This window comes from Mus pahari, chromosome 3 (genome assembly GCF_900095145.1).
Source record: "Mus pahari chromosome 3, PAHARI_EIJ_v1.1, whole genome shotgun sequence".
Taxonomy (NCBI): Eukaryota; Metazoa; Chordata; class Mammalia; order Rodentia; family Muridae; genus Mus; species Mus pahari.
Genome location: NC_034592.1, coordinates 27,895,762 through 27,917,333, shown reverse-complemented (window position 1 = coordinate 27,917,333; position 21,572 = coordinate 27,895,762). Strand labels below are relative to the sequence as shown.

At 35.7% G+C, this 21,572-nt stretch overlaps 1 protein-coding gene across 4 annotated transcripts in view; it reads left to right on the top strand.

The window, feature by feature from the left end:
* Positions 1–21,572, top strand: part of Lrp1b (LDL receptor related protein 1B) — a 1,962,444-nt gene that overhangs the window by 1,839,068 nt on the left and 101,804 nt on the right. For all 4 annotated transcript variants that reach the window (XM_021192210.2, XM_029535926.1, XM_029535925.1 and 1 more), the window contains exons 72-76: positions 5,993–6,115; positions 15,111–15,236; positions 16,200–16,337; positions 17,164–17,298; positions 19,992–20,111. In XM_021192210.2, the coding sequence (XP_021047869.1) occupies positions 5,993–6,115; positions 15,111–15,236; positions 16,200–16,337; positions 17,164–17,298; positions 19,992–20,111 (642 nt within the window). The remainder of the gene's footprint in view (positions 1–5,992; positions 6,116–15,110; positions 15,237–16,199; positions 16,338–17,163; positions 17,299–19,991; positions 20,112–21,572) is intronic.

Below are 21,572 nucleotides of genomic sequence, written 5' to 3'. Positions count from 1 at the left end.
CAGGTGACAGCAGTTGTTGGCGAGAATGTAGAGGAAGAGGAACACTTCTGCATTGCTGGTGGGATTGCAAGCTGTTACAACCACTCTGTATATAAGTTTGGCAGTTCCTCAGAAAATTGGATATAGTACTACTGGAAGATCCAGCAATGCCACTCCTGGGAATATACTCAGAAGATATTCCAACATGTAATAAGGACACATGCTCCACTATGTTCATAGCAGCCTTCTTTATAATAGTCAGGAGCTGGAAAGAACCCAGATGTCCCTCAAGGGAGAAATGGATACAGAATCTGTGGTACATTTACACAATGGAGTACTACTCAGCTATTAAAAACAATGAATTTATGAAATTCTTGGGCAAATGGATGGATCTGGAGGATATCATCCTGAGTGAAGTAACCCAGTCACAAAAGAACACACGTGATATGCACTCACTGATAAGTGGATATTAGCCCAGAAGCTCGAATACCCAAGATACCTTTCACAGATCCTGATTCTTGTGGTTTGATCTTTCATTCTTGGTTCTACTTGTTCTGGCATCTGTGGAAAAATGATTGATAGCATTCCTTGACCAAATGCAACCTCCCATTATGTAAATTATTTATGTGCCTTGTAAAATATTACCACATATTAAAGCCTGTGTCACGCCTCATCACAATGAGAACTCATAACTGTTGCTTTCTGTGTGATGCTCTTGACTATCTTTCTTGTGGAGCTCCCTGCAGTTCTGTTACAGTTCAGATATTTCATTGTCAAGCCTTGAACTATGTTTTCTACTTTGTAAATAATCACCTGTTGAGTTGATCATAAATATACCTAGGAAACTGAAAGGTTAACCTAGCAAATGTCTTTAAATTTTTACCTTGTCTGCTGTTTCTGTGTGCCTTTTGGCATTAGTCACTGTAGCAGACTCAGGATTTTAAGAGTCCTATGATGCACTGTTTATAGTACGAAATCTTTGCAGCACAATCTGAAGTCATTAGTAGGTTATCATAAATCCCTTAGCTTACTGTTACAAGCATGATCAAATTTATATTTCTATTTTTGATAAGAACACTCTATTGTCATATATAATAAAATGATATCTAACTCAATAGCTTAGGGAGATCACGTCTCCTTATAACAACACTGATATGCTACAAACAGAATTTTGTAAGATAATTAAAGTATGTCAAGAGTTCATAACCATCTTTTAATTTAATTTGTTGCAAAGATACAGCATGCCATGAGATTAGTAATTTAAACCATTATCTGAAAAAATTTGACTCTGCTGCATAATCCATTGATTTTGATTTTGAATTAAAGCAATGCATACCAGAACCTGATACACAAGTAAAGTCTCTCTGTGTCTCACTCTGTCTCTCTCTGTCTCTCTGTCTCTCTGTCTCTCTCTCTGTCTCTCTCTCTGTCTCTCTCTGTCTCTCTGTCTCTGTCTGTCTCTGTCTCTGTCTCTGTCTCTGTCTCTGTCTCTCTCTCTCTCTCTCTCTCTCTCTCTCTTTCCCTCCCTCCAACCCTGCCTTCCTCCCTTCATCCTCCCCTCTCTCCCCATCTCATTTCTCTCTTTCTATCTCTCCTATCTACCTCCCGTCCTCCTTCCTCCCTCTGTTCCTTCCTTTCTCCTCCTCTTCTTCATCTGGAAACTTAGTGTATATAGAAAGCTTTATAATCTATGTTGGCCTTACTCTCAAGTACTTTCATCAGTCTTCAAAGTGCTGGAATTAAGGCAGATACCAGTATATTAATAAAGTATTCATTATTCCTTTACTACTAAAGGTCAACCATGCATTCTTTTGAATTGATTTCAGAGAAAACATATTAAATGTTTATGTTAGGTTGCACTGGTTTTCATAATTGAGATTACTTTTAGATTCCAGCATTTTAGAGCTTAGCATTGCAGGCATTTAAAACAAAGAAGCATTCCAGGATCAATGTAGAACTTTGAAGCCTGATACAGTAAATGTCAACCAGCCAAGTCTCTGACTAATTAAAAACCTACCATTGTGTGGCTTTGACTTCTAAAGTCTCAATGATGGCAATGTAAGTTGAACACATTTGACATTTGGAAATTTGCAGAAATTCTTAGCCCCTGATTTAACTGTTGCTCAAATTTCTGAACAGTAACTATATCTGTATCTCTCTTCCTCTAAGCATGTCTGCAATTGATCATATTTAGTTTGTATTTTTTAAAGTCAATTATGTGAAATCTGCCAAGGCCCCCTTATGCCATGACCTTGCTTTGTAACTCACCACAGGCATAGCAAATCATGAGCGTTTGCTAATAGGAAAACAATCATATTTGTTTATCTTAATTCTGAATTCATATCTCTGTGCTTTATTATTGGGTAGTACTTGTGAATGTAGGATTACAAGTTACTTTGTTTAGTTGTTCTCATAGAGGCCAGTATTGAATTTCTGTCAACTTAAGAGGCTGTTCAGAGAAATGCGGGAAACCACAGTCCCAGTAACCATTGTAGTCTGCATTGCACTTCTTATCTGTCCATACACAGTACCAAATGTATCAGTTCATTGGGTTCTGTGCATGTGATAGTGACACATATAGTTTATATTCTAAATTTTTATATTTCCTGTGATTTTCATTTTGTGTGAAAATGTTAGACATATAAAAATCAATGCCTGATGGTACAAATTCCATAGGGAGAAATTAATAAATGGATTGACAAATTACTTTTGTCTTAACAAAACTATTATTTGTGTTCCAAAAATATCTGTGAAAATGTAGGACAGTGTTTTGGGGTTTGAGGTATTTAAAAATAACTTTTTTTTCTGTATTAAATAGAAGTACAAGTTAAATAAATTTTAATATATTATTTACACTCCATATTCCATTCCCTGCCCTCCCCCATCCACCCTCCAACAGCTCCACATCCCACACCTCCACCCCACCCTGTCTCCACATGGATGCCCCTACCCCCACCCCACCTGACCCTGAAACTCCCTGAAACTTCATTCACTTGAGGGTTAGGTGCATCATCTCTGAATGAATACAGACACAGAAGTCCTCTACTGTATGTGTGTTGGGGGGCTCATATCAGCTGGTGTATGCTGTCTTTTTGGTGGTCAAGTGTTTGAGATATCTTGGGGTTCCAGATTACTTGAGAATGATGGTCTTCCTGCAGATTGCCCTTCTCTTCAGCTTCTTTCAGCTTTCCCTAATTCAACGATAGGGGTCAGCTGCTTCTGTCCATTGTTTGGGTGCAAATATCTGCATCTGACGATATTTTCAGCTGCTTGTTGGGTCTTTCAGAGGGCAGTCATGCTAGGTCCCTTTTTGTGAGTGATCCATAGCCTCAGTAATAATGTCAGGCCTTGGGACCTCCCCTTGAGCTGGATCCCACTTTAGGATCCTTCTCATACTCAGGCTCCTCTCCATTTCCATCCCTGTAATTCTTTCAGACAGGAACAATTATGGGTCAGAGATGTGACTGAGGCATGGGAACCCCATGCCTTACATGATGTCCTGTCTTACTGCTGGAGGTGGACTCTATAAGTTTCCTCTCCCCACTAGGTGTTTCATCTAAGATCCCTTCCCTTGAGTCCTGGGATCTTTCACCTCCCAGGTCTCTGGTGCATTCTGTGAGGTCCCCCCAACCTCCTATTTCCTGATGTTTCCTATTTACATTCTTTCTGCTGGCCCTAAGAGCTTCAGTCCTTTTTGCTTACCCAATACCAGATCCGGTTCCCCTTTCCCCCCAACTCCCCCGTCACCCCATCCACTTTCCCTCCCAAGTCCCTCCCTTCTTCCCCACTTGTGATTGCTTTCTTCTCTCTCCCAAGTGGAACTGAGGCATCCTCATTTGGGCATGTCAGCTTGTTGAGCTTTTTGACTTCTGTGGACTGTATCTTGAATATTCTGTACATTTTGTTTGTTTTGGAGTATAAAAAGAGCATAAAATATTAAAAATGAATCATTAAGACATAAGAAAAAATTAATATAGTTTAGTGAATTTCATAAATCAAGTAATGATTTTAATAAAATTTCACCTTCCATTCCTCCCTCTAACTGCTCCTGGATCTATCTTCTTCCCAACTGCAGATTGTCATAATTTCCATCATCTTCCTTCTTCTCCATACTTCTTCCTTCCTTCCTTCTTCCTTCTTCCTCTCACTTCCTCTCTTCTTGTTCTTCTCTATAGCTCATTGAGCTCAGTCTCTGCTGTTAATACATTCAGGTGTGTGGGGCTATTAAATAGAGTCTCATATTAAAAAAAAACCAACAATAACACAACAGACCTTCATCTATTACTGTAGAGGCCCCTAACTGTGAATTCTCAGCTACTGTCCTGGGGAACCTGAGGTTTTCTACCATCCTTGCCTGAATATTTATTTCCTTGATCTTTTTCAGGCTTTGAACAGGTAAACACAATTGCTGAGTCCATCAGTTTGTCACATAGAGAAGGAACTCTGTAAACCTGTTTTTTTCATTTATATATATATGTGTATATATATATATATATATATATATATATATTTATTGGTGGGGAGGACAGGATTATTTGTTTGCTTTGCATTTTTGAGACAGGGTTTCTCTGTGTACCTCTCTGTCCTGGAGCTCACTCTGTAGACCAGGCTGGACTTGAATTCACAAACATCTGCCTGTTTCTGCCATCTGAGTGCTATGATTAAAGTCAAGCACCAACGCCATGAGGCTTTAGCCCTGATTTTTACTATCCTTGGACTTGTACAATAGTCTTATCCTCTCTTGTAAGATGGTCCCTGAGCTGTGGGGAAAGAGGGTATCATATGCATGTCCAATTTATGGTTGAGAGCTCCCAAGTCATTACATATTGACCAATTGTTTCTGCCCTCTATTTCTCAAAGAACCTCCACTGTGAATTCTGAAAGCTACACTAATATCAAATTTAGAGATAGTGAAATGACTTTATAAAGCAATTGCTACTATGTGAGCGTGCCAAAATAATAGTGGTAGGTTCCCCCTAGAAAATGTGAAATACTAAGCCATGAATTATTGATCAGACTTACAGTACTAAACTTCTTCCTATAGAATGGTCAATAAATTCAATCAGAGCAGTGGTTGCCCCCATAGTATCTATATCTTTATTATATCTATGCTGCCATGCTAGCCATTACTATAACTTGCAGACTTTAAAGAGAGCTAAATTGATAACTTTTCTCCTATGGTCACCTGCTTTGCAAATTCTGGTACTATTACATCTAGCCAGTAAATCAAAGGTTCATGGTTAATACCAACTTTATTTCTCCATTTCCTATAACCAAAGTATGTGTTATCTTCAGCAAGAATAAGGACGTTTCAAAAACCCATATGGAAAACTACTATCTTATAACCTTCACGAATATATATATATATATATATATATATATATATATATATGAGATTTTAAAATTTTTATATATATATGAAATATATTTTCATATATATATGAAATAAAATCAACCACACACACACACACACACACACACACACACACAAGATTTTAATTAACCTACCCAGTGGATAATGCTCACTCCAGAAGCTATACTTTTAACACTTTACCAAAAAAGAAGTCCAGCATCAGGAATGATATAAGTCCCCTCTGGTTGTTGATCGGAGCTGTGGCAAAAAACAACCCAAAATACATGTATTGCCATTGGTTTTGTTTCCCCAACAGAATTTGATTATATAAGTTAATACTTTGAAATATACAAAATTGTTAATTGTAATCAAAATATGTTTAATTGAAGGTGATTTATATTTATAAATAAAATCTTCTGTTATTTCTTGGTATTCTCTAAACAAAATATATATTTGACAGTAACATAAAGATGTTTTGAATTGTATAATTAGGAACAGGCTTTTTGTTAAAGACAAATGATTGGAAATTGTCTGTTTCTGATATTATGCTGAAAAGAAATATAAGGCGATGAAGTAGAATTTAATAGAAAAACGGATGATGCTGAACCCTTCTTTTTAGCATTGCTTATTTTCTCAATCTCCCTTTCCTTAAAAATGAAGGAGGAAGCATATGCAGAGATGACGAGTTCCTGTGCAATAACTCCCTTTGCAAGCTCCGTTTCTGGGTCTGTGATGGAGAAGATGATTGTGGCGACAACTCTGATGAAGCCCCTGACATGTGTGGTATGGTCTTTCGCATGGCTCTTACATGTGTGGTATGGTCTTTCACATGGCTCTTACATGTGTGGTATGGTCTTTCACATGGCTCTTACATGTGTGGTATGGTCTTTCACATGGCTCTTACATGTGTGGCATGGTCTTTCACATGGCTCTTACATGTGTGGTATGGTCTTTCGCATGGCTCTTACATGTGTGGTATGGTCTTTCGCATGGCTCTTACNCATGGCTCTTACATGTGTGGTATGGTCTTTCGCATGGCTCTTACATGTGTGGTATGGTCTTTCGCATGGCTCTTACTGAGATCTTAGGATCTAACACTCTGATGGGCACCAGGGAAGTATTGAGACAATATATAGATTCCATATCTCTGCGGTCACGTACATATAGTATATCATCAGACACAGCTTCTGTCTGATATACAGATATACTGATATCTTTTCTAATAAAGAGATCACCCTCTTAAAAGTTCATGACTCTGGAGACAACACCCTAGCATCTGAACCTGTCGTGTCAGGATTAATCAGCAGATACAGTAGGCAATGTTTAAAAGGATTTATATATGACAGATGGACTTTCGAACAGAATGAAATACATTTTTGCCTTCATTCTAATGTGTATTATAAGGGAGTTTTAACATTAAGTAAATGGAAATAATATGAAGGTTCAAGTGGCATACTAGATGTAAGAATTTACCTCAGTTGCTTTTCATAAACCAGTGTACAATATATGCAAAATCATGTCCATTCAATATTGAGATTTAAAAAAACAAACAAACAAACAAATAAAAAACTACATAGTTTCTCTATGTTCAATTTATCCTTGACTAGTGTTTTCAGGGTATGTGAAGTGAAAAACTAATAAAATTTGAAATTATCAATATAACTCATTTCTTATATTTACTAATTTGTTTACTTTATATCTTGACTATCCAAGGTTTTCCTTCCTTATTACCTTCCAGTCCTCTCCCTTGACCTTCTTTCATCCATTCACTCCTCTTCTCTTTCTCGGCAGACAAAGGTGTCCTCCCATTGTTATAAACCAGCCTTACCAAATCAAGTTGCAGTACAAATAGAGTTATCTTCTATTGAGGCTAGATAAGGGATCCCAAGTAGGGGAAAGAGTCCTCTAAGAAGGCAACAGAGTCAGAGTCAACCCCTGCTCTTACTGTCAATAGTCCTACATGAAGACCAAGCTACACAACCATTACATAAGTGCAGATGGCCTACATCAGTCCTACGTATGTTTGCTTGTTGCTGATTCTGTGTCTGTGATCCCGAATGCGACCAGGAAAGTAATTTCTGTGGGTTTTCTTGTGTTGACCTTGACCCCCTCAAATTACTACATTCCTTCCTCCCCCTCTTCTGCTGGATGTCCTAAATTCCATCTGTTGTTTTACTGTGCTTCTCTGCATCTCTTTCCATCAATTGCTGGGTGAAGTCTGCAACATTAGGGTTATGCTAGGCACGTGTCTGCACGTATTGGAAAATACCATTAACTGTGTCAGGAGTGGGCTCCCACTCAAGGCATGGGTCTTAAGCTGGACCAGACATTGGTTTGCCATTCACTCAGTTTGTGTGCTCTTTCTTGTATTCAGGACAAAATGCACCCTATACATCTTGAATTCAGGACAAATTGTAGGTTAAAAGGTTTTATGCGTGGTTGGTGTCCCAATTCCTCCACTGGAAGTTTTGCCTGGCTACAGGGGATAGCCTGTTTAGGCACTATCTCCCCCATTGCTAGGAACCTTAGCTTAGGGTCACCCTCAGAGATTCCTGGGAGTTCTATTGCCTTAGGTTTATAGCTTGTTCCAGAGAGGCTTCCCCTGCTCCACTGTCTGTCAATACTCTCTCCCTCCTTCTTCCCCCAACCTGATCTCCCTGTTCCTATCTCCATCTCTCCTCCATCCAGCCTCCTGCTCCTGAATATCTACAAAGTCTATACTATTTCTGATTCTCAATGAGATTTGAGAACCTCCATTGAGCCCATCTCCTTACTTAGATCCTTTGGATCTGCTGGTTGTAGCATGGTTACATTTACTGCTAACATCTACTCTTAAGTACATAGCATGTTTGTCTTTGTGGGTATGTATTACCTCCCTCAGGATGATCTTTTCTAGGTCCATCAATATTTTGGCAAATTTATGGTGCCACTGTTTTCAAAAGCTGAGTTATACTCCATTGTATAAACGCACCACATTTTAAAACTCCATTCCAGTTTTTGGCTATTGCGAATAAAGGTGCTATGAACATAGTTGAGCAATTTTCCTTGTATAGTGGAGTATCCTTTAGGCATTTGACCCGTAGTGGTATAGCTGGATCTGGACTTAGATCTATTCCCAATTTTTGGACAAAATGCCAAATTGATTTCCAAAGGGGTTGTACAAGTTTGTTCTCCCACTAGCAATGGAATAGTGTTTTCCTAGTTCCAAGTACTCACCAACTTGAGCTGTTGCTAGCTTTTAATTTTAGCCATTCTGATAGGTCAAAGATGGAATCTCAGAATCATTTTGATTTTGATTTTGATTTCCCTGACGGCTAAGCACGTTGAACTTTTAAATAGTGTTTCTTGGCCCTTAGAGATTCCTCTGTCAAGAATTATCTGTTTAGCTCTGTACTCTATTTTTTAATTGGGTTATTAAATTTGTTGTATAATTTCTTGAATTCTTAATGTACTTTGGATATAAGCCCTCTGTCAGATATATGGCTGGTGAATATCTTTTCCCATTCTATAAGCTGTTGTTTCGTCTTATTGACAGTTTCCTTTATCTTACGGAAGCTTTTCAGTTTTATGAGGTCAACTTATTAAATATTGATTCTATAGCATAAGCTATTAATGTTCTGTTCAGGAATTTGTTGTCTGTGCCAATGTCTATAAAGGTTATTCCTCACTTTCTTTTTTATCTGGTTTAATGTATTTGGTTATATGTTGAGATCTTATCCTCCTGTGCTTGAGTTTTGTGCAGAGTGATACATATTAATCTATTTTCATTCTTCTGCTTGCAGACATACAGTTAGACTAGGACCATTTGTTAAAGATGCTTTCTTTTTTCCATTGCATAAATTTGAGTACTTTGTCAAAAAATCAAGTGTCTGTTGTCATGTGGAATTATTCCTGGGTCTTTGATTTGATCTCATTGATAAATTTATCTGTTGTTATACTATCACTATTGATCTGGGAGGGTGATATCTTTTATGGTATAGTATTACTTTAGCTGTCTTTGCTTGTTTTCTAAAAGAGGCTGATATTTTTCTTTCAACGCTTGTAAAAATATTGTGTTGGAATTTTGATGGAGATTGTGTTGAATCTGTAGATTGGTTTTGGTAGGATGGTCAGTTTTTCCTGTGGTAATCCTATTGAAAAATGAGCATGGGAGAACTTTCCATTTTCTGAGGTCTACTTTAACTTATTTCTTCAAAGACCTGAGGTTATTGTCATATATGTCTTTACATTTCTTAGTTATGGTTTTACACCAAATACTTTATATCATTTGCGGATATTGTGAATGGGGTTGTTTTTATGATTTCTGTTTCAGCCATTTTGTCATTTGTGTATGTGGACTTTCCCTCGCCTATGCAGATCCTGTCTATTTCACCTGGGATCTGATAGCTTAAATAATGCAGCGTACTACAGTCTAATGCTGCAGACCACCTTATGCCAATTTTAGTGTAGTTTTATATATAAATGTAACAAAGAGAGCAATATTCAAGCAACTGTACAAGGAACATGGTTTGAAATCAGAATAAAACGTGGTCAGAAAAACATGTAAGTAAACATGAATAAGCACTGTAAATATTGACAGAGCAACACTTTTCCAGAGAATTCTCAGGAGATCAGTTTAAATACAGTTCCCTGGAATGTAATAAAGATGGTATCATGTAATAAAGATGGTATCTGGGAAATTATGGCAGCAAGGCAGAAAGCCATATCAAAATTCAAGGTACACTGAGCAGTTGGGTTCTCTAGCTATGTTTTGACATTCAACAAGAATAAACATCTTGTTAATTGATTGAATGTGAATGTTCAGCAGAAGAGGCTTGAAAACAATCTAGGGAACAAAATGTACTTGAGGTCAAAGGCCATGTGCCTTTGTCTGGAGCCTCTCTCTCCCACTGTTCACCAAGGCATTGTTCACCATGCATCATTCTTATGATAATATCCTGACAGTATGTATTCAAAAGGGCAATTGATTTATTTTCTTAAGTTAATGTGTATAGCCACTTTGCAGAAGGTGATTATCATCTGTAGGAGCTCCCCGGTAGAGCTTTTGGGGCCTTTATCTTTCAACTGTGAATAGTGATTCTTTGCCTTCTTGTTTTCCAATTTGTACTCCCTTGATCTCCTTCAGATGTCTTATTGTTTTAGCTAGAAATTCAAATACTATATTAAATATATAGGAAAGGGTGCTAATCTTTGTCTTGTTCCTGATTTTAGTGGAATTGCTTTAAGTTTCACTCTATTTAATTTGATGTTGGCAATAAGCTTTTTATAAATTGACTTTATTATATTTAGGAATACCCTTTGTATTTCTGATTGCTCCAAAAAATTTATCATGAACAGGCATTGGGTTTATTCAAATGACTTTTCAGCATCTACTGAGATGCTCATCCAGCTTTTCCTTTGAGTTTCTATATATGCGGTGTTACATTAACATACTTTTGTATGTTGAACCATCCCAGTATCTCAGGGATGAAGCCTACTTGACCATGGTAGATGATCTTTTTAATGTGTTCTGAGATTTTCTTTGCAATTATTTTATTAAATATTTTTTCTTTTAATGTTCATGAGAGAAATTGTTCTGCAATTTTCTTTGTTGAATATTTGGGTGATTTGGGTATCAGGATGACTTAGACAATAAAATGAATTTGGCATTACTTTTTTCTGTTTCTATCCTGTGGAATAAATTTTAGACGCATTGGCATTAATTTTTCTGTGAATTCTGTGATGAAACTATCTCTCCTGTCTCCCACTGCTTTATTCCCTTCCTTCTTTCCTTCCTTCCATCCTTCCCTCCCTCCTTCCCACCTTCCTTCCTCCTTCCCTCTTTCCCTCCCTCCCTCCCTCTCTCCCCCTCTTTCTTTCTTTCTTTCGTTCTTTCTTTCTTTCTTTCTTTCTTTCTTTCTTTCTTTCTTTCTTTCTTTCTTTCAGATTGAAAACTTTTAATGACTGCTTCTATTTCCTTAGCAATTACAGGTCTTTTTAGATTATTTTTCTGATCTTGATTTAACTTTGGTAAGTGGTATCTATCAAGAAAATTTTCCAATTCTTTTAGATTTTTTTTTAATTTTGTGGAATACAGGGTTTTAAATTAAAATTTAATGATTCTTGGTATTTCCTTGATGTCTACTGTTATGTACCCCTTTTTATTTCTGATTTTGTTAATTTGGATATTCTATCTTTTAGTGATAACTATTTGTCTATCTTGATGATTTTCTCAAAGAATGAATTTTACTAGTTCTTTTTAGTGTCCTCTTTGTTTCTATTTTATAGATCTCCATCCTCAGTTTGATTCTTTCCTGCCTTCTACTATTCCTATTATGCTTGCTTATTTTTGTTCTAGAGATTTTTAGTGTGTTTTAAGTTGTTAGTAGTCATCCTCTCCATTTTTTTTAATGTATAAACTTAATGCTATGAACTTTCATTTTAGTACAACTTTCAATGTGCACAATAAGGTTGAGTATGTTGTATCTTCATTTTGATTGAATTCCAGGAAGTCCTTTATGGTTTTTTTTTTTTTTTTTTTTTTTTTTTTTTTTTTTTTTTTTTTTTTTTTTGTTATGTCTTGACCCAGCAGTCATTCAGTAAAGAGTTGTTCNCTATGAACTTTCATTTTAGTACAACTTTCAATGTGCACAATAAGGTTGAGTATGTTGTATCTTCATTTTGATTGAATTCCAGGAAGTCCTTTATGTTTTTTTTTTTTTTTTTTTTTTTTTTTTTTTTTTTTTTTTTTTTTTTTTTTTTTCTGTCTTGACCCAGCAGTCATTCAGTAAAGAGTTGTTCAGTTTCCATGAGTTTTAGACTTTTTGTGGGTTCTGTTGTTGTTGCAGTTAGTTTTAATCCATGGCAGTCTGATAGGATACAAGGTATTACTACAATGTTCTTATATCTGTTAAGACTTGCTTTGTGACCAAGTATTTGCTCAATTTGGAAAAAAAAAATTCCATTAAATTTAAGAATAAAATATGTTCTATTGTTCTTGGTTAAAGTATTATATACATATCTGTTAGATCAATTTGACTCATAATATCTGTTAACTCCTGTACTTCAATGCTTATGTTTTGTATGGATGACCTATCCATTGCTGAGAGTCTGATAATGATGACTCCAAATAGTAACATGGGAGGTTCATTGTGTGATTTAAGCTTTAATAATGTTTATTTTACAAATATGGTTGATTTTGTGTTTGAGACATACTCATTAAAAAATTAAGTAGTAATTTTGATGTATTTTTCCTTTGGTAAGTATAAAGTGTTCTTCCCCATCTCTTATGATTAATTTTAATTGGAAGCCTATGTTGGTAGATATTAGAATAGCTGTGTCAGCTTCCTTCTTGGGTATATTTGCTTGGAGAACTTTCTTTGTAACCCTTTACTCTGAGACAATATCCATCTTTGATGTTGTAGTATGTTTCTTGTATGCAGCAGAAGAAAGTTCATGCCATTTTATTAGGGAATTGTAATACATCCTGATTACAGTTTCTCCTTTCTCCATTCTGCCCAGTTCCTTTCCTACTCCCTTCCCATCTCAGTCCATACTCTTCTGTATTTCATTAGAAAAGAATAAGCTTCTTTGACATAGTAACAGAACATAATAAAATAAGCCATAAGATGAAACAAAAGAAATTGCATCATAATTGGACAAGGCAAGCCATCAGAAGGAAAACATCCCAAGAGCAATCAAATACCCTCAAGAGTTTCATAAAAATACTAAAATGAAAGCTATAATATATCCAAATAGGACCTGGTTCGGAACTATGTAGGCCAAATGCTTTCTGCTTCAATCTCTGTAAGCTCATATGAGGATTGTACAGTTGATCTATAGGGCTTTGCATACTTTTGGTCCTCCACCTCCTTTGGCTCTTACAGTCTGTCTGCCTTTTCTTCATTATGGTTTAGTGAGCTCTGAAGAGACTGATTTAGAACTCTGTATTCCAAGGATTTTACTCTGAGTCTCTGTTTCTTTCTCTGTCTCTCTGTCTCTGTCCCTCTCTTGTCTCTGTCTCTGTCTCTCTCTGTCTCTGTCTCTCTCTCTCTGTCTCTGTCTCTGTCTCTCTCTCTCTCTGTCTCTGTCTCTCTCTCTGTCTCTGTCTCTCTCTCTCTCTCTCTCTCTCTCTCTCTCTCTCTCTCTCTCTCTCTCAAAACAATGTCTAGCCTCTATATTTCTTCCTATGTGATGAAGGAAAAAGCATCTCTGATGATGACAGAATAACACACTTATCTGTGAGTAAAGCAGGCTATTATTAGGAGTCATTTATTGTCATATATTAGTAAAGACCACTGGTGTTTTCTTTTAACCTAGGTCTTTGGGCTATCTAGTCTATGGTTCTTGGTCACCCAAGCACTGATGAGTTATTAAAGGTATTAAATTAATTGTTCAATCATACATAGAAGCAAGGAGAAGTGTAAGATTAAGAAATCATCCACATAAGAGCCAGAAGCTCATTTCCTTCCATTATTTTACCTGATCCTGATCAACCCTCCCCCTTTCCTATCAGTCTCCTCTCCAGCTTTCTGACATTTGGTTTTAATTTTATGATCTATTTAGTTTTATCAGCATAATCTGTGTGATCATTGAATAGGAACTGTGTATTGGAGTCCAGGGAAGTGACCAGTGAGCATATGACTGAAGACATTGACTCTCCCTCTCCGTGAAAATGTCAGTGGGAAGTAATTCACTTATAAAGGGTGGAAACCTCTGAGCCCATCCTCTTAATATGCTTGACTACTGATGAGCTACTTTTTATGCAGAGCCAGTGAAGGCATCTACCACTGCTGTGAGTTCATGACTGCAATGTCTTACCAAGAAGGTGGCACTTTACATCCTTTGTTCATATCTTCTGGCTTTGACTTTTTTTTCTTCTGTTTTTATTTGTGCCCTTTCATTAATGTACCATGAGCTTGAGAGGGGATATACTTGTTTAAGGGTGTACAATTACCCATCACCTATTTTTTTTTATTTATTTTTTTATAATTTGTGAAGGTAAGAGCCTTGTATCCACTGTCATATATTAGAAAAAGAGGCTTGTGATGTGAATAAAGCTTATATTCAGGAGACAGATTGGAATTAAGTCAGTTTAGCTAAGTGACTTTGCTGCCATGAATTTTTGACCATGTTTAAGCATGGAATCATTTGTGTGACATTATTTCTGGGGAGACATGGTCAGTCTACTCATTCCAGGTGGGGAACTGTGGTGGTTTGTATATGCCTGGCCTATGGGAGGAAAACACTATTAAAGGTGTGGCCATATGGGAGGAGGTATATTGTTAGAGGAAGTATGTCAGTGTGGATGTTTGCTTTGAGGCTCCTATGCTTAGACTCCACCCACTGTGAAGAGTCCTCTACTGGCTGCCTGCCAGGGATGGTCTCTTCATGGCTGCCTTTGGCTCAGGATGCAGAACCATGTCTGCCTGTATTCTGACATGCTTCCAGCAATAATGATAATGGACCAAAACACTGAAAATGTAAGCCACACCAATTAAATGTTAGCATTTATAAGAGTTGTTTGAGTCATGGTATCTCTTCACAGCAGTAAAACCCCATCTAAGACAGGAACCAACAAGAGAAATTCCTTCGTTACCCCAGTTATTATCTTCAACCACATACATTTCTGTAATAATTGAACAAACCCTTTTAAATTGTTCAAGTATCCACATTTCACAATTTTTTAATTAAAAGCAAAAGCCATATTTTCTTTCTAAAAAGAAAGTACATTCTTAAAAAGTTAATATATCTAAGTCATTTTGTTGTTGGTTCTTTTCCTCTGTTTTTCTTCTTTCAGTCAAATTTCTGTGCCCACCTACAAGGCCTTACAGATGCAGAAATGATAGAATCTGCCTGCAACTTGAGAAAATATGCAATGGGATTAATGACTGTGGGGACAACTCTGATGAAGAACACTGCACTGGTAAATCTGTTCAGTTGGAAATATTGATTTAGGAGCAATTTGAAAGATAAGAGAATAAATGTATTACTTAAAATTAATTGTAGCAAAAAATTCCTTTTTGAATATATGAAGGCTTTCCCCCAGAAACCAGAGCTTGCCACGATCATATAAAAGGAAAACCACTCCCTTACATTTCATCTGCATTTAAAAAGAAAATGGTATAGTTTTATTCAATGTCTTCCCCTAAAGTACTTCATGTAAGATAATATTAATCTCACACGAAAAATAACTTGGTTTAAAACAATTCCTTGTTAAAATAGAGATGGAATGGAGAAGGTCTGCAGAAATTATGTGTAGATATAATATTTTTCTCAATATTCTGAGATACAAAAATCTTCAATACCACAGGTACATATACCACAAAGATGACTCAGAAACCATGCCAAACTCATTCTCATCTAAGTCTGTCTGCTTCCTATAAAATACCTACTTTTTTGAAAAAGTCATATCAAAAGCTATTATTGCATACTAAATGCACATAGCAATAAAATGATTGACTAACACACGGGTCAATACATTTCTCAGTTCTTGCCAGCAATGTTTCTATTTAAGTAGACAGTGAAGCCCACAACTAGTCAATGTGTAGAGAATGAGAAACTTAGAAATGGTTAACTCAAAGTGGGATGCGTATGTCACAATTCCCCCTCAAGGCTCAGAGATCTTTGTAAGAGAAGGAGCAGAAATACTGTAAATAATATTTGCACATTTTCTTATAAAAAGTGAGTTCTCTTTAATATATGGAATATTTTCATTTTTCCAAATTCTAAAACTCTAAAAATCTATTTGGCTTAGCCCATACACCTTGAATTATAAGACAGAAAATTCTGTTTTCCTAGCATTTAGTGCAATCTTGAATACATTGTTAGTTCAGTATGTCCAGTTTTATGGTATGAAATACTAACCACTTCCTTAATGCTCCCATAGGTAAGCTGCCATTGAAATCCAAGCCTTGTAAGAAGGATGACTTTACTTGTAGTAACAGAAATTGCGTCCCCATGGAGCTGCAATGTGATGGCCTTGATGACTGTGGTGATGGCTCCGATGAACAAGGCTGCCTGAAGAGTGAGTGGTTTCTATTAATGGGGTCCAGGATGGCAGATTCTCTAGCATGGATTGCTCTACTCTTGTGTGGAGACAACTTTACACTGTGCACACCTCAGACCTTTGCTAAAGTAGCATTATTTGCAGGATAACCTCATTTTGGGACTATGGGATAGAATAGTTGATTTTAGCATGAATTTGATCAGTTGATGGAGGTTAGAGACAACACAGTCTTTTCTCCATAATAAAACTCCTCTGGATTATTTGCATTTAAAGGGACTTTCCCTAATGGAGAAAAAGAAACAAAATTAAAGCTACTGTATTGAAATTACAGGGAAGGCTTGCTTTGTTCTAACAACATTGCAAGCCTGTTTTCCACCGACATGTTACTTTTTATTAGTGTGCCCAAATCAAAAATGGATCAAGCTGTGGTTTTAGCCTTCTGGCCCCTGACGAATGAATCTGCAGAATAGTTGTGAAAAAAAAAAAAAAATCTAGGGAAGGTTCTGGCTGTTGGAAAAAGATACAAGATAGGTAAATATTGTTGTAAAGATGGCCTTTCAGGGAAATTATTTACATCACTTAGTTTTAGGAAGTAGTGTGGTTTAACGATGGCTGTCAATATTAGTGTAAGCAGATGTTCTCCTCTGTATTTAATGTAATTAATTCAGTCATTTTAGGCCCTGTGAGTCTCATAAGAAACAAGAGTGTACGTGCATAGAAAATGCAAAACTTTAATGGGAAATATCCACATAATAAAATATTTCAAATTAAAAAATAAACTCCACTTAAAAAAAAAAAAACCACCAAAGTCATATTAGTTTTGATTCTACTATTTAAATCCTAGCTCCCATCGAACACACCTGTGAGAACAATGGGACTCCATGTGGAGATGATGCATATTGTAATCAAATAAAAACATCTGTTTTCTGTCGCTGTAAGCCTGGATTTCAGAGAAGCATGAAAGGCAGAGAGTGTGCAGGTAAAGTACATTTTCACATTTTCTTAACAGCTTGCACTCAATCCTCGGCTTATAAAGAATCCCAAGGCTGCTAAGTTAACCAATGACTGCTCTTCATAAAAAGCAGTATCTATGGGCTAACATTTCACTTAAGGGGGAGAGGGAAGAGGAGGGGGGGATGGGGGTACAAGGGGGGCAGGGACTGAGAGAGAGAGGAGAGAGAGCCTGGGGTAAAGATCATGTTTGTTTATACAGCTAAGCTAACTGTCCCTAAACTATAAAGGCTCTCTGAACAAATTTAGCCCTGCAACAATTGTGCATGTGTTTTGAAAAGAAAAATTACAAATTTATGGGTTAAAACCTTATATTAGACTCGTTTCATGACAGTATATTATGAGGTGACACATTTTTCTTGACTGTGGTATCTCACGCTGTGGCAAATAATTCATTTTGAGACACTTGTCAGCTTTTGTCCTAGCACCATGTTTTAAGCAATCCTTTGTAGTAAGTCTTTAAAAATTCAAAGTCAGTGTCTAAATGACTTCCTTGTCAGCTTCTGATCATGTAAAAATTAGGCATTAAGTTAAGAGAGAATTTCAAAATAAGCTATATGGAAACATGCATCAGGGCTTTAACCATAGGGCCATGTATATTGCATTTTTTCCAATGTTTATGCTACTTATGATGTTTTTATATTTTATAATATTTACTTGTTATTGTAATTTGCAATAATCTCAGATGTATAGCATATTTCTGTTAAATAAAAAATATTTTGTTAATGTTATATGTATGTAAATGATTTTGTGAGTACGTGGTGGCTAGAGGTTGACCTCATTCCTTTATAACTCTCCACATTGTTTTTGTGAGATAAAGCCTGTTACCAAACCTGAACACCACTGATTGGTTAGAATACTGATCAGGAAGCTCCAGGGATCCTTCTCTCACCACTGTTCTACTTTCCCTGGGGCTGGGATTAAAGGTGTATTCTCTGTTGCAAACATTTTTTATGGGGCATTGGGATCTAAACTCAGGTTTTCATGCTTGTTTGTCCAGCACTATCCAATCAGCTATCTCCATTGCCCCATGAAAAACTACAATAATCTCTTCTTCTAGCTCTTATCTGCCTAAATTTCTGGTTTTAAAATGACTTTCTATTTTATCAAACAACAGGTAAAAACTAATTCATGATACTCACCCATAGATGGAAGCCGTGTTTCTATACACTTTGAGAAATCTGCTCATGTGGCCCCTTTTCTTATTAACAGGAGACTTTGAAAGTTGGTAAACTAAGTTTTCACTATTTTAATTAAAACCATTTTTCTTTTCATATGTATGCCTATCACTTATATGCAAACACACACACAGAAAGAGAGATTAAAGACACTAGTTTTGACTGTATTGATTACCTAAAAGGACAGAAGTGTAGACTGTTCCTGTTTAATGTGTGTTTACTAACTTTGGAAATTCTTTTCTCAATATTTGCTCATTTTATGCTATTGCAAGGAAATATAACCATAATATATTATTTGTCAATTCAAATAACCGTGTTTTAACTATTTTTATACTTCTGTTGTAGATTTAAGTCAATTCTGAACATTAATTAAAAATGAGTCATATATATATATGACTCATTTTTAATTAATATATATAATATATATAATATATTATATATTATATATATTAATTATATATTAATAATATTATATATATTAATAATATATATATATATATATAGTTAAAAAAGCAATTTCCATTTTCTATTGAAGAGGAAAAGGGTATTACCTAGACTTAGCAATTGTTTGTTAGGATTCACACTTTTATAATATATATTATAAAAATATTGTTTTGTATTAAATTCAAAACATTTTAGTTGAAATAACCAAAAGAAAGAAAGAGAAGAATATAGACTAGAAACAGAAAGGCCTTAACAGTACTGTGTACAGGCGTGTTGAATATGTGAAATCAGAAGAGCCACTTAAAAGGATCAGAATCCTTTTATAGGACAAAACACAGGTTTATCATATATACCATGTCCAGAAGTAAGCTGTTGAAAGAGCTGACACCCTAAACAAAGCAGAATGACCTACTGTAGTTTAGATGATTAATATGGTAATATTAATAATATGATAAATTAATAATATGATTAATAGTTTAGATGCGTTAATATGATACATTTTACTTCATCCCTGATCCTCCTGAAGACAAGTAAATGTTCATTATGCAGAAAGCAGTTGGTATTGCAGAGCTTCAGGATTCAATGGAGAAATGCCATAACATAGGCAACAGAGTGTGCAAAGTACACTGTCATGGTGTCATCTTCAGGTGGCACTGGGTATGGTCATGTATAGCACTGAGCCTTTAAAGTGCTATAGAGTGCTAAACAAAAAGACAGGTATTTTCCTGTACTAAACATAATTTGGGTATGACTTTATCTTACAATCTTATTATATAATCAGGGCAAATATACAATATGTGGGAAGCAGAGGAATCTATGTGGAAGTGGAGGGGGAAAACAGGTGGTCAGCTATCCCCCTGATCATGTGACTGAGTTCTCGGGTCTACTTATGTCCCTAATTCAGCGTGGCATGTTTCAAATGGCAGACACCGCCTGTGGCTTCTTCACTTCTTGCTGACTTAGCCCTGCTTATTTGCAGATGACTGTTCAGGTTCTCTGTTTAGTTGTCACAGATGGATTCTGAGCTCTTCTCTCACAGATCTCAATGAATGCCTGGTGTTTGGAATATGCTCTCACCACTGTCTAAACACACGGGGATCATATAAATGTGTCTGTGACCAGAACTTTCAAGAAAAAAACAACAGCTGTATAGCAAAAGGTAAGGTAATTAGAAAGTGATTTCAATTCTTCATGAATATCTTAAGGGGAAAATTTTGTACATTGCATTTTAGCAAAAGACATATTCTGAATAATATGAAATATTTAGATATTAAGGCAATCAATGTGGTTACCTTATTTTTATTTTGAAATGTAAACTATATTTTCTATTAAGGAAAAATATAATGTTTCTATTCTGGAAACTTCCATATTCTCCTGTGTGAGCTCATTTTAAAAGCTGCAGTAAGTCCTGGTAGCTTGTATTGCTCTGCTGCTCAGTATCCCACTAGAGCTTGCTTGCTTGTGTCCCTGCCTTATCTTTTTAGTCTAGTTCAAAGTGATTTACAGAGAAAATTATTAAAGATGGAGCAAAGAGTATTAAAATTACTTTGTGTTTTTAGCAGTTTGTCAGTAGAATAAAAAATTTAAACACCAGTCTTATAGCCCAGTAATTCTGTTCTTTCAATAAGTGTAAAAAATATTTTTTACAACTGTAAAACCATGAAGGCATAAGGACTAGGATTATAAGGAGAAGGGTATGAGTGTATGACTTTTAAATGTTTGAATATAAAATCTTATTTTTATATTTTGTAACTTTTAAACTTGTCACTACATTTTTTTAAATTTAAAAAACAGTTATGGTGCTAGACTTCTAAATATATATTTTAATTGATCATGTATTTTGCACAATTATATAGCTTTGATATCATCAGCTGCACAGTATCATTAATAAGAAGTAGTCACATGAGAAAACTGGTTAAATGTCATTTATCCTGTGTAAATAATGTTAAGTGTACTTGAATTTGAATCCTGTCACCATACTTTCCACACTACAAGGCCTAGAGGAAGTCACTGAGGTATTCGAGACTTGGTTCTTCATTTATAAAATTGCAGTATCATATCTATTTCCATGATTTCTGTGAGAAATCAAAATAAATTGAAAAAAGATTAACATAATATACTAAAGAGAATAAATATTGAGTAATATTTAGACTATTAAATGAGTTATTGTATACTATCAAATTCTGTGATCCAAAGTGTGGCTGAAACTGACATAATTCAGCCTACCATATGTACCTACCTGGGATTTGTTCAACTACATTATTATTTATGAGAACTATATAGGCATCAAAATTGTTCTTGGTTTTAATTAACAGTTTAATAATATTAGAATTCTTACAGTGGTTTTCCTTTTCAATCAGTATGAAAATAATATTGCTATGTGTTACAGGTGTCAAAACCTGGGAACACTCTCCCATTCGGTTAGAAATAAATTGAAATGACAAAACCTTAATGTAACAAAGAATAAAATCTGTTAACTGGAAAATAAAACAGGACAGGATGTAGCTTAGAAATGGAATTTTTGCAAAGCCATTGGTTGAATGAATCTCTACCCCCTAAAACAGAAAGAAAGAAAAAAAGGAAGGAAGGAAGGAGAGAAGGAAGGAAGGAAGGAAGGAAG